Raw genomic sequence first — 23,022 nt, 5'->3', positions numbered from 1 at the left:
TGTGAAATTAATATAGGGTACGTGATAGTCCGATATCAGGTCGGAGTGGAGCGAAGGTGGGGAGAGGGTTCCCTTTTATGCGTTTTTTTTTTCTTAAGTTGAAAGTAGAGGGTTGTCCGTAAATGGGAACTCGGTACATAATTTTATGATTTTTGCACAGGCTTCTGCCAGACTTCTTTTTAGTAAAGAACTTAAATCTACACAGAAAAAAGTGAATAATTGAATCAAATACAAAAATTGTGAATTCAATTATTTTTGTATTTGATTTTCAGCTTATGACGAAAATTGTAAATCCAATTACCCAAATTGTAAGGTTGTCATAAAACTATTTTCAAATGAAGTAATAGTTGCGTTGAGTATAAATGTAATTGGAATTTGTCAAAATATTCAAATGACATGGTACTCAATCCAAATACATTAGTATTTGAAGTATATAAAGCGTTTTCAATTACAGTCGTAATTGAACTGAGTACAATGTTTACAGAATTTTCTAACCTATACAATTACTATCGTAATTGTGTTAATCAATACAATCATTGTACTATATAATCTATATTAATTTAAGAAAATTATACAAATATACTCTGAAAAAAATTTTATGCATTTTATTATAAAAAAGAAATTCTGAAAATATGTATAATTGAAAATACAGCGAAGTACATGTTTGGTAGAAAAATACAGAATATTCATTATAAATGACGTATTTAACAGGCTAACTCACAAAGTTTTTGAATTATCTCTACCACCTGCTGGAATTTCCCAAATCTTCCTCATTTATATGCGATTTGCTTAGGCATCCTGCTCTTCTGTAATACAAACATCTATTCATTTCAAAGTTTCGAAAATATTTCAAAGTTTTACATGATTTTACCTTCTGTTGCTGGGAAGAAATCCTCGAAATCCTCGTTTTCGAAGTAAACACATTTTCCTCTAGGCCACATTAATAGGGCAATTTGACGTGTACACGACCTAATTGTAAAAACAAAATAGAAAGAATGTAATTGTATATATATATTCCAAAGCTTATTCGCAAGTTTTTAAACGACCCAATTCAGGATGTGTGTAAGTTTATACAACGAAAAAAATCATTTACATATTTTATTAAAGTTTTCGGCGAATTTTAAAAATTTTACGAACATAGAAATATGTACTAAATATATTAAATTAACTTTCCATAGTCAAAAGTTTGTGCTGTGATACTTTCGTCGTGATCCCGACAAATAATCGAAGTCACGAGAATTCTCGTGAGTCAAAAAATTGTTGTGAACCGTTAGTCGTCTTTAAAAGTTCTGTTTGCGTGAACGTACATGAGTATTTCGTGCATGTGCTTGAGAGAGAGAGAAAGAATTCTACCAACACGTCACAGGTTAGACTCACAATGAAAATGTTCATTCTTACGAAGAGAATTCTTTCAGTGTAGTTTCCAAAAAACGCACTTGACCAGAAAAAAAACTGGTATTTAGATAAAAGTACTTACCTGCGATAAAAATACAATATGGTGCGCCAAAAATGTTGTAAATGTTAACATTTCGAATCGCGGTACCGATACCACGGTTTATTTGCGGGTAAATTCGACCATGTTCTTAAGAAGATTCTTAATAATAACAATAAATGACATTTTATTGTTTGTATTAATTTATTTTTCGTTACGTAGCAACGTCATAAACAGTTTTATCAGGCAATTACGCATTATACTTAAATCAATAACTTTTATACTTGGTCCAATTGAACATAGTAATTGATGTGTTGTGAATTCAATTACCAGTGAATTTTGATATTTTTGCCAGTTTTTCATTCAACCAATTATTTTCATGTTTGACTTAATAAAAATCGTATTTGATATAATTTTTTCATTCAATTATGCCAATAATTGATTTTTATTTTGCTTCAGTTTTTTCTGTGTACATGAAATTGGCAGCCAACGTAGAGGGTGCATCATTTTCCAACATTTTAGCAAATGTTAATGTGGTAAAATTTTTTACTACTTTTGCTTTTTCCGATTTATTGCATGGGAAACTTAACTTTCAGATATGTTGAGGAGAAGGATACCTTTCCTTGACAAACCACACTTAAAATTCACAAGAAATATAGAAGATTGTCCAACTACTTGAATACAGAACATTATTTAAAAAATTTGGAGGAAAGGGTACACCCTCTCCCCGACATTTTTAAGACGAATCGTTTTAGATATGCATATCCGCCGTATTTGTACCTATAAACGAAAAAGCAAGTAGTCCGATTTGTTTGAAAGAATTCAAATCTTTTCGAATTTGTTTTCAGCACGAAGGATATGGTTGACTAAGTTAACGCAAAATGTTCCTAAAATACGCTTCGGAAGGCGCAGCGAAGCGGGCCGGGTTACGCTAGTTATTTAAATAAATTGGAGGAAAGGGTACACCCTCTCCCCGACATTTTTTAAGACGAACCGTTTTAGATATGTATATCCGCCGTATTTGTACCTATAAACGAAAAAGCAAGTAGTCCGATTTGTTTGAAAGAATTCAAATATTTTCGAATTTGTTTTCAGCACGAAGGATATGGTTGACTAAGTTAACGTAAAATGTTCCTGAAATACGCTTCGGAAGGCGCAGTGAAGCGGGCCGGGTTACGCTAGTAATTTATAAAACTTCAACCCTTATTAAGTTGAAACACACTACGACATTAAAAGAAATTAATACTCGTATTGTAATCAAAGAAATCAGAAAAACAAATTGAATAGTTAATAGCACTATTGTACAATTGAGTGGCACGTACGCGATGATTAACAAAATTCTTTATGGACGTTTCAATTTACTCAGTTTCAACATTATTTGATTAATATACTAATAGCACCTGGAATTATTGGCATTAGTTGTGGTGACACTTTTGTTAGGAATATATACCTATATGAACATGAGCGATAACTGTTATTTCAGAGACGTTTTGTAACGAGGATGGTTCAAACAGTGTTGATAAAAAGGAAGAACAAAGATACAAACTATATGCAAAGTACAAATACAAATAGATATATATATAAAACACTATATACATATACAGAGTGGCTGATATGTGTTGCAACCAACTTAAGGTTGCTATTGTATCTAAACCGCTCGTCAATTTATTTTATTGTTTACAAGTTTACTAAAGCATATTGCTCTATTGCATTCAGAAATAATGTTATTCATGATGAAATTTAAGCACGATTCCCTTATTGTGGGCCGAAAAAACAAAAGTGATTGTCGTTAGAAAATAAATATTAAGTTTTACGTACCATTGTTCCTTATTGTTATATCGCGCAAAAAAGAGGAAGAAAAAGAACGGTGACAATACCAAAATGATCCAAAATATGAAGACCAGATTTGATCGAAATCCCTGCTGCAGTGGTAGAGAACTTGCTTGTGTGCTGAACATATTGAGCGGTTTGCGAATAAACAAAATGATCGGGTTTACTTGTTGCATTATATATCAGCCCCCTGTATATAGTTTTTTGTTGTTTTTATACCCTCCATCATAGTATGGGAGTATACTAACTTTGCAATTCCGTCATCGAAATATTGGTCTTACATTGGCCCTTGTGAAATTCTGAGTTGATCTAGCGGTGAGCAAAACAAGCTATCGGCTTTAAACTTGGAACAAGGTCAAATTGTGTTGCAAATGGGCTATATCGAACAATTTTAGGTATAGCCCATATTTGACTTATTGAGTCTCCTGAAAGCAGTGTTGCCAGGTTGGGGGTTCCTCCCCAAATTGAGGGATTTTTCCCGTTTAGGGGATTTGTTGGGGTAAGCTTTATTTGGAGGGGATTTTAGGGTTTAAAAAAATTTTGCACCTTATAAAGTTGAATAATTCGGAGCAATTCTGAAATGAATGTGGCAAAAAGTGTGGGAGGTCCTAAATATAAGTAAGTATGCATTAGCATTCGGTATGCTTTTCAAATGCTTTCGACATATGTTAGTTAAAAACATCATATGTTAACTTCACCCACTGGACATAAAAATTCCTCTAATTATGGGAGTTATAATTTTACACCTACAAGTGAAACGATTAAATTATTTACTTCCAACAATTTGTAATTTGTGCAGTTGCAATGCAGAAGATTTAGAACATTTTAAACTCTTTTCTTTTTTAAAACATTTATACATTGAATTATTTTGTTTTCATGTTTTTTAATTTAATATACATATTGTATTCTTATATTTTTTGTTGATTGAATTTTGGAAGAATATCGCTTCAGGATTTTTTTCACAAAATTCAGATACCCATTTTGTATTTACATGCAATTTCTTTGGGGGTTTATGTAAAAAAATCTAGACCATCTGGGTGGAAGGTTCAAGAATCAGCTGGGAACCCTGCCTGGAAGAGCAGATTCGATCTGGTTGAAATTTGGATGATAATGTCAATATTAACCATGCACAAATTAGTCCATATAGATCAATGCCTATATATAGCCCCCATATAAGCCGATCCCTAGATTTGGCTTCCGGATTCCCTTGCAGGAACAAATTTCTTTCGATCCGATCTTAATTCACCGAAAGAATTATCTTCGTTAATTTTACGAAGAATTCTTCATTAACTATTCTTCGTGAATTCTTCATTAAAACAATGAAATTTTCATTAATTTTCGTAAATTTTACGAAGAACATTTTACGAATATACGAAACGTCTACGAAATAATCTACATTAATTGTTGTTCGTAAAAAGTTCGTACTTTTAACGAAACTGTCTTCAAATTTCATAACTTTTGTGAAGAAGTTTTTAGAAATTTATAAATATTTTACGAAACATTCTGCGTTAAAATTTCTTCATAAAAAGTACGAAGCATTTTCTTTGAAATAACGAAGAAGTTTAATTGAGGTTGAAACATTTCCGTTCGAGGCATAAAATTGTCTTCGATAATGTGCTTGAGAGTATTCCTTAATTCAAATTTTTAATGAAAGTCTATGCTACTTCTCATTTGGGTGACAGCATGCTACGAATAAAAGTGAAGCAACCAAACTAAGATGTAAAGTAGTGATGACATTTTTCAAACTTGTTACTATAAAACATTTTCGTAAACAGTATGAAACAATTTCACAAAAAGAACGAAATTGTTTCGTAAAAGGTAAGAAAGAAGAAAATTCTTTCGGTGTATGCAATAAATTCTTGCACAAAAGTAAGTTAATTAAAATCATGCATTCCAAATAAAGATATTTTCAAAGATACTTTTTGAACATTCTAAATGCGTATTAGTATGCTAAACTAATTTCGCATTGTTTCCTAGCATGACAAATTTTCTGCTGAAGTGGAGTACGATGTTAGTATATATCTTCAAATAACCATGGAAAAATTGGTCCATATCGGTCCATATTTATCTATAGCATGTAAAGAGATACCCAGTTTAGACTTCCGTAGCCTCCTGAAAGAGCAAATTTACCCGAATCGGTTAAAATGTGGTAAGTGATGTCAGTATATGCATTGTAATTGGTATGCAATACTTGGTCCATATCGATTCGTCTTCAATATAAAGCGATGAAGAACTAAAGTGGATTATATGGGTATTTAACCCTCTCTAGCTGACGTCGTGGTCTGACAGATACCGCAAAATTAATTTTCTTGCGTATCTTCCTAAAGTACGAAGCATCAATGTCTCCGCTCTCAGTACATTTTCTTTTTATTTAAAATAATTTAGATTTGTCTGCTTAATAACCATATGCTTTTAAGGAAAATATGGCCAAAAATTTTTTAATTCGAAATGTGAACGTATAATTTCAGTTTAGAAATGAGGTCTGATGGACCCCACGTCACTTTTATTGTTAAAATTAGACCACCTCAGCTACAGAAGGTTAATCTGCCTTTTTTATCTAACACAGACTAAACTAACCTTCAATTAAGAAGACAATGTTAAGAATTTTTACGATACCTTGCCAACGGAAACTGTTACCACAACTCAAGTAATTCGATAATGAATGACTGTTATTTCGTAGAACTTACTACGCAAACCATTGTGGACGTTATAAGGTCAGCCTGGCCGAACTATCGGTCGTATATACTTGTTTGTTCTTCAGAATGTAGTTGATCAATGATCCGTTTTGTTGGCATACAGTAAGTGAAATTCTACAAGGTGCACGTCATTATTATCTCCGACACTTTGTGAAATATTTATCTGGTTTAACATTCCACATAATATAGCGTTCTCACCAAACATGTTTTGTGGTTTGAAATGTTTTCCCTTTATAGGCATTTCAAAACGAGTCGTTTTCCCCCATATAAAAAATCAAGTTCAAAACACAAGTTTTCCTCCAAAACGCGTCAATTTTATAATGTAAACGCCCCTAATTTATAATATGCTCTGACTAAACATACTCTTTTCAAAATATATGTCAAATTATTAAAATAAAGTTCATAGAAAAAAACGATCAAACAAAGGCTTTGAACACGCAAAGAAAAAAAACACGTTTGGAGTTTTTTGAAATGCTTCGAAACTTTTAAACTTTTATCACCAAAAAAATTCGTTTGTTACAAAATTTTTATTTTTTCAATAATTTTTTTTTGAACCAACAACACAGTCCATTTCGTTTATATCAAGCTCTGTTCTTTTCTGACTTTAAGTCTTTAAAAAGACACATTTTACAGTTCATAGTAAAAATTTAATATAGTATAGTAATGTTGAACATCTTTTCGAAATCTTTCGAACATATTTGGAATATATGAATTATATGAATTTAATTTCATAAATATTTTCATATTTATATATGCGAAAACACCAATACCACCCACCAATATAAATGTTTGAATGGAAATGAGTAACAAAATGATACACATATGTAATTACAAGTAAATAAATTAAATCTATCCCATGGGTGATTTATTGTCTGCTCAATTATGGCTTGTCTGTCAGATTATGATTTCGGGCATATTTAAAAGCTTCTAATGGATGTGGGTGAGATTGTTGTGACAGTGCATTGACAGCCTACCAAATTCTTTACATATTATATGTTCAAACTGAATGTTATGTAAACCGATCTTAATAAATTGAGATTACTACATTAGCAGAAGGGCGCCACGAAAAACTCCGCATGAAATAAATCCCGTAATGAAATAAAACGGCCGTAATTTCGGCCAGGCAAAAAATTCGGTCGCAAAATGTTCTTTTCTCGGCAAACATATACATGGTTACCGAAATCAGATACATAATTTTTGAGAAAATGATATTTTTGGGACAAACATGTTACATGTTCCCCATCCAAAAAATAGCCATTTGAAACATGTTTGACGAAATTCTCAAATTCGTTTATGAAATTATTTCCCAGAATAATTAATAATGTCTCAAAAAAACTAAGTGAGAAATATCCTCAATATTGTGGGATCTTTTTTCGTAGTAATAGTTAAAGTAGGAGAAGATTGAATTGAAAAATTCACTTTTCTAAATGTACATATCGTGCTATAGAGATATATGGGCAAGATATGAAAGAAAATATATGGCTTGAACTGAACTGAAACCAGTCCCTTAAAACAACGCTGAAAAAACAGTAAACCCACCAGGAAGAAAACTTGGTTAATTTTAGAAAATTTAGATTATTTGTAGAAAATTTTATCTAAACAGTATTAAAACAGTATCTAAACAGTTAAAAAAAAATTGTAGTTTGATGGCAAAAATTGGAGTTCAAAATTGCAAGAATGTCTTTAGTGTCATACGAAGTTCAAGATGGGCGCATTTGAAGTAAAATTTACAAATTTAAAGAAATAATGAACTATTTTGTGAGAAGTACGAATTTAATAAATCGTTAAGCTTCATTTGTGTATAATTTTCTCCGTTTTTCATTTAGTTCATTTAACTAACGTGCGCAAAAAATTATAGTAAAGGTAACTATCTCCAAACATAATTCCATGAACTAAAAAAAAGTTAATTTGGATTTAGTGAAATACAGGGTTCGCCTTTTTTAGTGTACTGAGTTTAATTAGATAATCTGTGGACTATTTTTAAGGGTTATACATATCTAAATCTCTTCTATAAAATCTGTTTATCGCACGCAAAGAAAAAAAACGTTTGGAAAACGTGTACCGAAAACGTTTTTCTTTTGTTACAGTTATTTGAATTGCTTCGAAAATTTTAAACTTTTATCACCAAAAAAATTCGTTTGTTACAAAATTTTGATTTTTTCAATAAAAAAAGTTATTTTTGAAACAACAACACAGTCCATTTCGTTTATATCAAGCACTGTTCTTTTCTGACTTTAGGTCTATAATAAGACACATTTTACAGTTCAAAATTTAATATACTACAATGTAATGTTGAACATTTTTTCGGAATCTTCAGAACATATCTGGAATATACGTTAAAAAAAAAAAAAACAAAAATAAAAAAAACTTTGGTCGAAGCAGGGATCGAACCCACGACCCTTGGCATGCAAGTCGGACGTAGCAACCACTGCTCCACGGTGCCAAACTAAATGTTTGTTTCTGTTAAATAAACTTTGTTTATTTGGTTCGTGGGCGCCGCAAGCTATGCTATATAAATATAACTTATATGGATATTTATCTATTGATGACCATAACAGGTACATAGCTCAGTGGTTAGTGTGTTGGCTTACAAAGTGCATGGTCCGCGGTTCGATTCTCCGTCCAGGCGAAAGGTAAAAAAAAATTTTAAAATTTATAAAATCGTATAATTTCTTCTACATTGTTGGTATTACAGGAAAAGGTGTTAGAACTAAAAAACCTCGTGGATGTGAGAAAGATGTAAGGGAAAATGCAATTAGCAAGAAAACAATGTTTTTTTTTTGAGTTTGTCTTTATGAAATCCTGGAAAAGAATAAACGTTTATCACAAAAAGTATATACTTTTCTTCCAAATACACTTCCTTACAGCGAAAAGCAAATGAGAAACGAACTTTGTTTGTCTAAAATTTCGTTTGGGAGGAAAGAATTATTTTTTTGCGTGCGGGTAATATGTTCCCATTAATGTGTGCCAAAACAAGTAAGGAAAGTCTAAAGTCGGGCGGGCCGACTATATTATACCCTGCACCACTTTGTAGATCTAAATTTTCGATACCATATCACATTCGTCAAATGTGTTGGGTGCTATATAAAAAGGTATGTCCCAAATACATACATTTAAATATCACTCGATTTGGACAGAATTTGATAGACTTCTACAAAATCTATAGACTCAAAATTTAAGTTGGCTAATGCACTAGGGTGGAACACAATTTTAGTAAAAAAATATGGGAAACATTTAAATCTGAAGCAATTTTAAGGAAACTTCGCAAAACTTTATTTATGATTTATCGCTCGATATATATGTATTAGAAGTTTAGGAAAATCAGAGTCATTTTTACAACTTTTCGACTAAGCAGTGGCGATTTAACAAGGAAAATGTTGGTATTTTGACCATTTTTGTCGAAATCAGAAAAACATATATATGGGAGCTATATCTAAATCTAAACCGATTTCAATCAAATTTGGCACACATGACTATATTACTAATTGTACTCCTAGTGCAAAATTTCAACCAAATTGGGCCACAACTCTGGCTTCTGGGGCCTTATAAGTCCATATCGGGCGAAAAATATATATGGAAGCTATACCTAATCTGAACCGATTTCAATCAAATTTGGCACGCATAGCTACAATGCTAAATCTACTTTCTGTGCAAAATTTCAACCAAATTGGGCCAAAACTCTGGCTTTTAGGACCATATTAGTCCATATCGGGCGAAACATATATATGGGAGGTATATTTAAATTTGAACCGATTTCAATAAAATTTTGCACACTTGACTATACGACTAAGTGTAATGTTTGTACAAAATTTCAAGCAAATCGCTATAAAACTCTGGCTGCTGGGTCCATATTAGTGCATATCGGGCGAAAGATATATATGGGAGCTATATCTAAATCTGAACCGATTTCTGACCCAAATTAGGAACATGTCCCAACTTTGAAGGCGATTGGACTTAAATTGCGACCTAGACTTTGATCACAAAAATGTGTTCACAGACGTACGGACCGGCGGACGGACGGACGGACAGACGGACATGGTTATATCGACTGAGGGACCCACCCTGAGCATTATTGCCAAAGACACCATGTGTCTATCTCGTCTCCTTCTGGGTGTTACAAACATATGCACTAACTTATAATACCCTGTTCCACAGTGTGTCGCAGGGTATAAAAAGTGAAGCCACCATGAAGGAAAATGTAGATTTATTTTAGAGAATTGGAACTAACACATTTTTCTTATCGCAACATGATAAAAATAAGTTACAATTTTTGTCGAAATTTAATTGTCTTTATCGCTTTACGAAGTTCAAGGTAGATACAATTAAGGTAGAATTTGCTTATTTTAGAAAATGATGAATACAAGTAAAATTTTCCGAGAACTATTTTAAGCGAAATAAGTAAAATTGTGTACCTAGTTTGTAAAAAAAAGTGTTTTCTCATTTTTGTGATGTCTTAAAAGTAAGCAAAACATAATTTAAATAAGAATAATTTTAAATTAAAATTTAAAATAAAATTTTTCTAAATCCAAAAATTTTTATGAACTAAAATAAATTTACATCGGTTATAGAAAATTTTGTTAACTTTTTTCTGAGGGTATAGTGGGTATATGAAAATTCCAACAGAATTTATTTGAAACATTTGTAATTGTTCAACATTATTGCATTGCTATTTAAAATTAGTATGTATTTTTTCCCTCACGTCAATTTCTCTTCTCATCACCCCAATATCGAAGATCACATTCGATTTCATTATCTTCAGAAGAATGAACTTTTTGTAGTTTCTTAAAATAGATTTTGCTTTTACAATAAGTTTCTCTTCCCATTTGAATCGCAATACTATCATTTAATTGATAAGGAAACAGATGGTCAATGTGACAAAAGGGTGGAGTGAACATGATGAAAATGAGAATTAATTAAATTTTTTTAATGAAAAAAAAAGAAAAAAAAGCATGAGTCGTTTATATTTAAAAAATATACAGGAAAAATCACTCCGAGTAATGACAAAATTTTTTTAGCGCACTTTTAGTATCTTTGGCAAAACAATTTAGGTTTAAGTCCAATGCCCAAAATGAGTTTGGACCCAAATATGGGATAAGAAGTGTTAAAAAAACGTTGACCTAATATGAATGACTATGCATCCTAAATTTTAGGGAAAATAATTTGCTTAATTTAAATTAACAATTTCTGGGGACTTTCATAAATCTATCTATGATCTCAATTGTGATGGTTTATCACTTCCTGTAAGTTTTATCATGTTTAAGAAAAAACCTCGTGAATTTATGTTAGCTATCAAATTATTTTTTTTTTAATTTAGGACAAAAAACTGCTAAATGTTCTCTGTTAAATTCGCATGTTTATACCTTCACCACTACTGTGGTACAGCACACAAAAAATTTTTTTCTGATTCAATCACGAAATTAATTGATCCAATTAATTTTTAATTGAAATGTCTTCAATCACAGAAATGATGGTATCAATTAAAAAATTAATTGAAGGTCAATTAAAAAGTTAATTGATCCAAGAAGGAAAAGTCTGAGACGCATCGTTTAGTATACCGATCGTCTTAGAATTAAATTCTGAGTCGATTTAGCCGTCTGTCCGTCTGTCTGTCTGTCCTTCTGTCTCTATATGTAATTTTGTGTGCAAAGTACAGCTCGCACTTTAAGTCCGATCGTCCTCAAATTTGGCACAAAGTTTTATATTGGCTCAAAGACAATCGCTATTGATTTTGAATCTTTCGTCCGATGTGAACTTATATGGGCAAAAAAGCCAGAGTTTTATCCTGATTTGCTTCAAATTTTGCACAAGGAGTACGTTTAATAGTATTGTTAATTGTGCTGAATTTGGTTGAAATCGGTTCAGATTTAGATATAGCTCCCATATATATATTTTGTCCGATTTGCACTTATATGGCTTCAAAAGTCAGAGTTTTGCCCTGAGTTGCTTCAAATGTTGCATAAGGAGTACGGTTAAGTGTGCCAAATTTGGTTGAAATCGGTTCAGATTTAGATATAGCTCCCATATATATGTACGCCAGAGTAGGGGAAATATGGTAGAATGTTTCATATTTTAGACCCATTTTCAATGGGAGCTTCCTCCAATTGACTCGATAGTTTCCACAGAGAATATATTTAATATGCTATTTAAGTGTGTCATCTTAATCTAATATGGCCAAAATACCTACATTTTACACAAAATTCTGTGATGATTTCCCCATATCGTAGTCATAGTCTACACACTGTAATGCCAAACTTTTCACAGAATGGTCGAATTTTAATTAAAGCTCTGACTTGTGGAAATATCACCCGAATTGGCCAAATAATATATCACATCCCACAATTGACCACATATCTTGGCGAGATTTGACCAATATCCTTGTAAAATCGCCACTGCTGAGTAGCAAACATTTTAAATATTACTCAAATTGTCCTATATCTCGAATATATATGTATACGTATATGTTTCATACCAGGGTGTTAGCCGATTTAATTTTTAATTCTAGCGATTTTGTAGAAGTACAAAAAATTGTCTCCAAATCGTTTCAGATATAAATATTTGTATATAGGAATATAAATTTTGATAATAACTCCCAACAAATTTGAAGGAGTTGATATGGTAACCCAGATTTTGGTCTACATAATGGTAAAGGTTATAACATAGTCGGCCCCGCCCGACTTTAGACTTTACTTACTTGTTTGTACATGAATAGGTTTGAGGGAATGCAAATTCGATAAATGAGATCTGCATCCTAATTATAATCATATTTTATAATTTTATAGAGACTACCCAGAAAGAAGAGTTTTCTTTTCAGAGGAACGAAATTTTAGACAAACAAAGTTTTCTTTAAAACCTGTCCTTAGTTTAAAGGATAACTCCCTAAAACTGTCCTTATTTTAAAGAAGCCGAATTTTTGGCTCAGAATCCATACCATCCCATCACAAAATTGTGGAAGTCGCTCTAAAGTCACAATTTTAAAAGTACTTCCAAAAATGGTACAAATAATTTAAATTTTGTCGAAAAAAATGCTAAATCCATTTTTGATGTCAAACATTTCAGACAAGCGTTAGAATGCAGTGAAAAATTATACAAATTATTTATTGGAAAAATATCACAAAATATTTTAATTCACATCCAAAACACACAATTCGGATCACACTTTAATTTATTTACAACAAGTAAGTAAAGTCTAAAGTCGGGCGGGGCCGACTATATTATACCCTTCACCACTATGTAGACCAAAAATTTGTGTTACCATTTCAAATCCTTCAAATTTGTTGGGAGTTATTATGAAGGCTTTTGTTAGAAATATATATATAATTTATGTATATACAATATGGAGACAATTTTTTGTACTTCTATAAAATCTCTAGAATTAAAATTTAAATCGGCTAACACCCTGGGATGAAACACAATGTTAGTTACAAAATATGGGAAATATAAATCTAGAGCAATTTTAATGCAATTGTACGAAATAATATTTACGATTTATCGAGCGACAAATACGTATTCGAGATAAAGGAAAATTTAAGTAATATTTAAAATTTTTGCTACAGTGGTGCTTTTGCAAGGATATTGGTTAAATCTCGGCATTATATGTGGTCAATTGTGGGTTGTTATATATTATCATATTAGATCAAAAAGCATATTAAATATATTCTCTGTGGAAACTATCGAGTCAACTGAAGGAAACTCCCATTGAAAATGGGTCTAAAATATGAAATATTCTACTCAACTCTGGCGTATATATACAAAATTTGAAGCAAATCAGGCTTCAACTCTGGCTTTTGTGCAAATCGGACGAAATATATACATAGGAGCTATATCTAAATATGAACCGAGTTCAAACAAATTTGGCACAGTTAACCATATTATTAAACGCACTCCTTTTGCAAAATTTGAAGCAAATCATGGTAAAATTCTGGCTTTATAAGGCATATAAGTGCAAATCGGACCAAAGGTATATATGGGAGCTATATCTAAATCTGAACCGATTTAGCTGATGTTTTGGAGGTTTTACGTGACTCATAAAATATTCAGATGTACAAAATTTGAAGAAGATCGGTTCGTAAATACGTGAATTATGATCAAATCGGTTATATATATATATATATATATATATATATATATATATATATATATATATATATATATATATATATATATATATATATATATATATATATATATATATATATATATATATATATATATATATATATATATATATATATCTATATATATGGCAGCTATATCTAAACCTGAACCGATTTTTTCCAAAATCAATAGCGATTGTCTTTGACCCGAAGAAAGACCCCATGCCAAAATTGAGGACGATTGGACTTAAATTGCGAGCTGTACTTTGTGCACAACATTACATATACAGACAGACGGACACGCTAAATCGACTCAGAATTTAATTCCAAGGCGATCGGTATACTAAAAGATGGGTCTATGACTATTATTTTTTGGCGTTACATACAAATGCACAAACTTATTATACCCTGTACCACAGTAGTGGTGAACGGTATAAATATTGGACTGTAACGTCAGGTTTTTTAATCTCGATGAAAATCAGATATTGAAAATGCTAATTTTTCCTCCTAGATATTCTATTTCTGAGTCTGGAAAATTAGGAATATTTAATTCATCCAAATAACAAATAAAACAGTTTTGTACAGGAGGAAGACAAATCGTTGTAAAAAGCTCTAACGCAAAACTTTACGAACATATCAATTACACTCAAAAAAAAAGTTTACTTGGATCCAAAGATTTTGACCTTCCCTTAATGATTTTGGTATTGATTCCGAGCCAAAGATGCGGCTTCTTTAAAGTAAAGACGTTTTTTACGGACCTCCCTGGCTTTAAATCTAGGATCAATAAAATTAAAATTGGATACCGATCTCATTCATCGAGTTTTTGTTATCTCTTTGCGATATATTAATAAAGGTATTTATGTACAAACCAATTCCAATTTCAAAATCCAAATTATGCCAGGTACTTCAAAGTAAAAACAGTTTTCTTAATGCTAAAAAAAAACTTTAAACCAAAGATGCAAATCTTTAAAATAAGCCTTAGCCTATATTTGAAGCGTTTTTATCTTAAATTTAAAAATTCAATATGTCAGTTTAGTTAAAGACGATTTCTTTCAATTAAAATGTTTTTCTTTATTTTAAGGAAAATTTGCCTTACTTCAAAGATCTATAACTTCAACAGAGAGACGCAAAATTTCAAGATTTGTGTCCTAAATTTAATGAAAAAAAATTTTTGTAGCAAGGATTATAAACTTTCTTTTAATTAAAATGTCATTGAATTTTGTTCTTAGCATTGCGTAAATTTTGAGTCCTCAAATTTAAGTTGCATAATCTTCCATATTAGGTCAATATTTTTTTCAGTGCAATATAAAGAAACGTTCCATCCTAATACACATTTATTTGCTTGCAATTAACTCTTGTGTAGCTCATTGTTCAATGATTTAAAGATGATTGCAAATTATTTATAATAATATATGTTTATTTGTTTAATAGGTAATAAATTTCAATTTCAAATTAATGTTTATTTTTTATTCGAATATTGAGTAACAACTCGTAAACAAGACATTGAATTACCACACGCTAAAAATAACACTTACAACAGTTAATGCTTATAGAAAATGAAATTCATTCTCTAAATTAATTCATTTCATTAAAATCGAGAGATCGGTTGAGACTTTATATAAAAAATTGACCAATATGAACCATCCTCGAATCGCTTTATAGATTTATGTTGGGGTTATAAATGGTCGAGTATAGCACATCATTGAAATTAACCAGCCATCAGATGAAAATATTAATGTGTGAAATATCAGAACGATATCTCCATTATTGAAGACTGTAGCGCGATACTGTTATCAAGAACTTATCTGTTAAAATAAAAAATACTCTTTAAAATTCCAAAAGAAAATCAATGCGTCGATACTTTAGTTTTCCGTATTTGTGAAATAAATTTTGCGACAACTAAAAAAACAAAACAATCATCATAATTTGGTATGACATAGTTCTTCCTTGGTGACTTTCTCAACATGAATTTAAAATATTAAATATGGATATTATATCTAGATAACCTTGAACTAATAGCAAGGATTTAAGGACAGCTCGAAGGTAATACTAATGAAGGGACACAACCCAAAAACCCCTTTTAGCGATTTGTTTTTGCTACGAGTTTTGATTAAATGTGACTTGTTAAGTTGGTAAGAAACGCAAGCTGTGGACGAGAATGTGAAGACATTTCACCACAATGTAAATTAAGCACATGGAAATTATTGTCGCACAGTGGGCATGTTTTTTATTCCTAAACAGTCAGTTGAAATCCAAAGCTTTTTTAAAAAAATATATTTTGTTGAAATAACCTAATATTAACCCTCCGCCATACACATGTTTCGATAGTCACATTCGTAACGCATGAGGCCTGGCCAGACCCACTATGTATTTCAATGTATTTATATGGAAAATTGTTTGTTGATATTATTACATTATTACTGTCGTATTTTCCATCCTGATTTTTTCACACATCGATAGGTAATAAAATTTTAGGAGGGTACCTGAAGTTTCAAGTCTCTAGCTATATTATAAATGTATTTTAATTACAGTTAGAATCGAAAAAGGTCTGGCCAGACTCCTGTGCCTGTCCGAGGGTTAATCCAAGTTTGAATACACTAAAAATAAAATATAAAACTTTCGTTCCGAAAGAAATTCTTTGCTTATTGCTTTTAAAGAAAATACTGTATTATCTTAAAACCAAATAATCCCGATTATATGACAAGCAATTCATCGATTCTTCCTACTTTTTCAATCTTTTGTATTTGCTTTTAAAGAAATTTTTTAGCGTCAAAATAAAAAAACTCTTCTGCAGTGCATGCTTAAAACTAAAACCTATTGAATTAATAAAGTTACACAAAAAAATTGCTTTTCCTGATATAATCACGAAATTATTTGATCCAATTAATTTTTAATTGAAATAACTTCAATGACGAAAATGGTAGTATGAATCACAGTTTTAATTGGACATAAAAAATATTTGATTAATAAATTAATTGATTTCATTAGCAAACTTAAATAATTTTTGACTTGCTGAGCCTCAAAGAGAAGCAAATTTCATCCGAACCGGCTGAAATTTGGTACATGGTACATATGGTCTCTAATAACCATGCTAAAAGTGGTCCACATCGGTCCATAATTATATATGGCCCCCATATAAACCGATCGCCAGATTTGGCTGCGGAATGTCAAAGAGAAACAAATTGTATCCGATCCGCCTGAAACTTGGCACATGATGTTGATATATAGTCTCTAACATCCCTGAAAAAATTGGTCCACATCGGATCACAATTATATATAGCCACCATATAAACCGATCCCCAGATTTGATTTGCGAAGCCTCTAAGAGAAGCAAATTTCATCGGAGCCCGTTGAAATTTGGAACATGGTCTCTAACAACCGTGCGAGAATTGGTCCATATCAGTTCATAACTATATGTAGCCCACATATAAACCGTTCTCCAGGTTTGAACTCCGGAGCCTCTTGGAGGAGCAATATTCATCCGATCCGTGGTGCTAGTATGTGGTCTCTAACATACCTGCAAAAATTGGTCCACATCGGTTCACAATTATGTATAGCCCCCATATAAACCGATCCCCAGATTTGGATTGCGGAGCCTCTAAGAGAAGCAAATTTTATCCGATCTGGTTGAAATTTGGAACAGTGTGTTAGTATATGGTCTCTAACAACCGCGCCAGAATTGGTCCATATCGGTCCGTAATTATATATAGACCCCATATAAACCGTTCTCCAGATTTGACCTCCGGAGCCTCTGGAGGAGCAAAATTCATCCGATCCGGTTGAAATTTGCAACGTGGTGTTAGTATAAGGCCGCTAACAACCATACCAAAATTGGTCCATATCGGTCTATAGTTATATAGCCGATCCCCAATCACATAAAAATTGGTCCATATCGGTTCATAATCATGGTTGCCACTCGAGCCAAAAATAATCTACCAAAATTTTATTTCTATAGAAAATTCTGTTAAAATTTTATTACTATATAATTTTTTTTTAAATTTTATTTCTATAGAAAAATTTATTAAAATTTAATTTCTATAGAAAATTTTGTCAAAGCTTTATTTTTATACAAAATTTTGTCAAAATTTTTTCTATAAAAAATTTTGTTAAAATTTTATTTCTATAGAAAATTTTGTCAAAAATTTTTTTTTATAGAAATAGAAATTTTCTATAGAAATGAAATATAGAAATTTTCTATAGAAATGAAATTTTAACAAAATTTTCTATAGAAATAAAATTTTAACAAAATTTTGTCAAAATTTTATTTCTATAGAAAATTTTGTCAAACTGAATTATATACGTATTTAATAGGTCTTTATACCCTTCACCACTACTGTGATACAGGGTATAATAAGTTTGTGCATTTGTATGTAACGCCAAGAAATAGTGGTCATAGACCCATCTTTTAGTATACCGATCGGCTTAGAATTAAATTCTGAGTCGATTTAGCGATGTCTGTCTGTCTGTCTGTCCGTCCGTCCGTCTGTCTGTATATGTAATTTTGTGCACAAAGTACAGCTCGCAATTTAAGTCCGATCGTCCTCAAATTTGGCAGAGGGCCGTTTCTTGGGACAGAGACAATCGCTATTGGTTTTGGAAAAAATCGGTTCAGATTTAGATATAGCTGCCATATATATTTATCCCCGATGTGGTCATAGTTAGCGTGTTTATCAACCGATTTTCTTAAAATACCGTACATCCAAATATTTTATGAATCTCGCAAATTTTGCAAAATATCAGCCAAATCGGTTCAGATTTAGATATAGCTCCCATATATATCTTTCGCCCGATATGGACTGATATGGCCCCAGAAGCCAGATTTTTGGCCGAATTTGGTTGAAATTTTGCACTATGAGTACAATTAGTAATATAGTCATGTGTGCCAAATTTGATTGAAATCGGTTCAGATTAGGTATAGCTTCCATATATATTTTTCGCCCGATATGGACTTATATGGACCCAGAAGCCAGAGTTGTGGCCCAATTTGGTTGAAATTTTGCACTAGGAGTACAATTAGTAATATAGTCATGTGTGCCAAATTTGATTGAAATCGTTTTAGATTTAGATATAGCTCCCATATATGTTTTTCTGATTTCGACAAAAATGGTCAAAATACCAACATTTTCCTTGTTAAATCGCCACTGCTTAGTCGAAAAGTTGTAAAAATGACTCTAATTTTCCTAAACTTGTAATACATATATATCGAGCGATAAATCATAAATAAACTTTTGCGAAGTTTCCTTAAAATTGCTTCAGATTTAAATGTTTCCCATATTTTTTTACTAAAATTGTGTTCCACCCTAGTGCATTAGCCAACTTAAATTTTGAGTCTATAGGTTTTGTAAAAGTCTATCAAATTCTTTCCAAATCGAGTGATATTTAAATGTATGCATTTGGGACAAACCTTTATATATAGGATGTGATATGGTATCGAAAATTTAGATCTACAAAGTGGTGCAGGGTATAATATAGTCGGCCCCGCCCGACTTTAGACTTTCCTTACTTGTTTTTTAATTTAATATATGCCACGTATGGACTTACTTACAATTTTGAAGACGGTGTTAGGAGGTTGTAAGATACCTTGCCATTGGCAAGCGTTACCGCAACTCAAGTAATTCGATTGTGTTTAGAAGAAGTTTCCACGCAATCCATGGTGGAGGTTATGTAAGCTTCGGCCTGGCCGAACTTACGGCCGTGTAAACTTGTTTTTATTGATTCAATTAAAAAGTTAATTGATTTTGATTGCAAAACTCAATATATAATTTTTTAATTAAAAATTTAACTATTTTAAATCACTTCTTAGGGTTTTAGTTTGATTAAAAAACTGATTGTTTCACATAAAATTTTAATTAATTCGTTTCGTATTGTTATTGTTGGTTGGACGCACGTTTCGGAATTACCACATTCCTCATCAGCATAATTAATGATTACAAATTAATTAATGATTCCCTCACTTTTTAACTGACTTAATCTTCCAAGTTTGATTAAAAAGTTAATTGTATCAATTAGTTTTTTAATTGAGAGTTTAAAAATGTTCAATCATTGACTCAATGAGCTTAATTTTTGTAGTTTGATTAAAATGTTAATTGCATCAAGTACTTTTTTAAATGAAACAGTTTTCAGCTTCAATCAACATTTTTATTTAGAATTATTTTGGTGATATTTTTTCTGTGTAAGCATTTCAGGATATTATTAAAATTATTATATGTCCGTATTTAAGAAAATTAAGCGATAGATATTTATGGAAGTTTTATCTAAATATGAAATCAGGCATACCGTTTCAAATTTTCTTAAACTTTATATGAACGATATTTTACAGGGGTGTCTAAATAAAATTTATGTTACATCGGTTAATAGTCGAGAGAAATATGGTCATATTTCTGATATTTTGTGATACACACCTATGTATGTACAAGTAGGAGCTAAACTTGATTCCAATAACATGAAAACTTAATCAATTAAAAAATTAACTGATATAATTAACATTTAATCAAATTACAAAAATTGGGAGATACATACACATAGGAGGTACATCTAAATCTGAACAGATTTGAATGATATTTTGCAGGCGAAGATTATATTTTGCCAACTTTGAGTAAGATCGGCATTCAATAAGGATATTATGGCCTAATTTTGGCGATACATATATGTGAGAGCTATATCAAAATCTAAACCGATTTCGATGATACTTTGCAGACTTAAAGGGTTTTGAAAAAGTGTACCTTTTGTCATATTTGACGATGAGCCGTTTGTAAATAAGTGCAATATGACTCCATTTGTCGAAATCGGGCGTTACATATAAGGGGGAGTTATATCTAAATGTGATCCGATTTTTTGCAAAGTCAATAGGGTTCGCGCTTATGCCAAACAACACCCTATACCAATGCCCATCAAAATCGGTTAATAATTGTATCCGGAATGGATAGACGGACGGACGGTGATTCTGAGTCAATCGGTATACATGTTATGTAGATCAAAGTTAACATAGCGTGACCACTACTCGAATGTGCTTTAGGGTGGAAAAACTAATAAATTACGATTTGTGTCCTAGCATCAAGTACGCTAAAAACTAATTTTATTGCATGTTAAATGTGTCATTAATGTAATGCCTTGCTTCTTTAGCTCGGAGCTGGGTAAGCTGTTTTCAGTATAGAAAAGCTTTGAAACACTAATAAAATTCATCAGAGGGGATAAGCCACCGTTGACAAACTTTTTGGTGTTCGGTCAAAAGTGGGATTGAACTCATGACCCTTGGTATACAAGGCGGTCATGCCTATCATTGCACCACGGTGGCAATGATGTCATTGACCCGAACAGCATTCACTGATAAGAGAGACGCTCATGGTACCACAATGGAGTGAATAGCCTAAAATAACTCATTGGTAAGAAGTTCACCAACTATGGCATTAGAAGGGACTGAATAGTTTTTAATATTGGACAGATTTATGCATTTCTTAGTCCTTTTTGGAGTATTTCGGAAACTGTTCTTGTTTTTTTTGATTTTCACATTTGCATTTACACTAAGAAATCAACAATGTCCCACGGTGTCAAATCCTCATTGAGGTGTGTCCAAGAAACTATAAAGCCATTGCTTCCCACCTAAATACTTTTAACATGCAAGCGTTTTTTTTTTGTTTCATTTTATTTTGATGGCGAACAATCTTAAACACATACCGCAGGAAAATAAATAAATTATAGAGATTCTCTAAGGAGAAAGAATGAAAAAGGTCAAAAATAGGAGCAGCACAAGGCAGTCAATCAAATGGAAAAAGTGTTAATAACATATTTTGCCTTCATGCATTTTTCTCCTTCTTTTGTGGTCTATCTAAATCACATAGAAGTTACGAAAATGAAATAAGAAATTCCAACACCACCTACCAATAAATCGGCCATTTATTTTGCTTAGGTAATATATACAAATGGTAAGGACTGGTTGGAATTAGGGTCATCATAATAGATATTGAGGTGGATTCGATGGAATATACAGAATTCAAATTTTTAATGGGAGTTTTGACCTCGTTCAGGCTCATTGATTTTGGGCCAAAATGTCATTTCAACAATTAATTTGAGTTCAAATATTTATGACTATTAGGGATCATTAAATTCTATTAATTAATAATAAATATGGTCTACTACATTAGCGTCTTGTTCTTTATCATTTTCCAAATAGCAATGAATTCCCTAATAATTATCACCTGCCTATTGGCCATATGCTGTACAGCAATATGGGCCCAAGATGACTATTGCTTTGGCAAGGATACGGCCAGACCTCAGACACGTCATTTTACCTCAAAGACGGCATACCAGATCATCAAAGGGACCAATATGGATAAACAGTATATAGTGCCTGGATGTACAGCCCAAAAGATCTGGATCTTGCATAGGCATGGTACTCGACTACCATCAAAGAGTACCATACAAAAGGCTCCACGTTTGGAACAGGTGGGTGTGGAGTTTATCTCAACAACTTTTGCAAATTTTATTTTGTTTTTTTGGTGTTTTTTCCTCTGTAGTTACGTGATGCTATTGCTGATAACTATCGCGTTAAAGCTGATCTTCCCGAGGACATCTTGTGTACCGAAGATTTAATAGCAATTAAAATGTGGAAATGGAATGCAAGCATTACCGATGATATGGAAAATTATTTGACTGGTCAAGTAAGTAATTGAGAGTAAAACAAACGAATGAAATGCTAAGAGTTTTTTGTATCTTTCGAAAGAGAAGTTGTAAGGGTGATGTTCCGTATATCAGAGATAGCCAATTGATCACTTATTACCAGCTGATCGAAAAATAAATAAAAACATGTACATATAGTCGTATGTTCAGCCATGCCGAATCTTATGTACCTCCACCATGGATTGCGTGGAAAGTTCAACTAAAGACTGCAAACCACAATCGAACTACTTGGGTTGTGGTAATAACTACCGATGGCAAGGTATCTTAAAACTTCTTAACATCGTCTTCTAAATTG

General features: G+C 31.8%; 1 protein-coding gene and 1 long non-coding RNA gene across 4 annotated transcripts in view; one reads left to right on the top strand and one right to left on the bottom strand.

Moving 5' to 3' along the window:
- The window catches only part of Mipp1 (Multiple inositol polyphosphate phosphatase 1), a 151,994-nt gene that overhangs the window by 88,764 nt on the left and 40,208 nt on the right, over positions 1–23,022 (top strand). For all 3 annotated transcript variants that reach the window (XM_075304307.1, XM_075304305.1, XM_075304306.1), the window contains 2 exons: positions 22,222–22,493; positions 22,565–22,708. In XM_075304307.1, the coding sequence (XP_075160422.1) occupies positions 22,224–22,493; positions 22,565–22,708 (414 nt within the window). In that variant the 5' untranslated portion in view covers positions 22,222–22,223. The remainder of the gene's footprint in view (positions 1–22,221; positions 22,494–22,564; positions 22,709–23,022) is intronic.
- Positions 591–2,156, bottom strand: LOC142233408 (uncharacterized). The gene is made up of 3 exons (XR_012721402.1): positions 1,478–2,156; positions 872–969; positions 591–806 (listed from the first exon to the last, which is right to left on the bottom strand). It is a non-coding gene; the product is annotated as an uncharacterized LOC142233408 (long non-coding RNA).

The sequence above is a fragment of the Haematobia irritans genome, chromosome 4, assembly GCF_050003625.1.
Source record: "Haematobia irritans isolate KBUSLIRL chromosome 4, ASM5000362v1, whole genome shotgun sequence".
Taxonomy (NCBI): Eukaryota; Metazoa; Arthropoda; class Insecta; order Diptera; family Muscidae; genus Haematobia; species Haematobia irritans.
The sequence above is the reverse complement of the archived record's forward strand: the minus strand, read 5'-3'. Positions and strand labels throughout refer to the sequence as shown.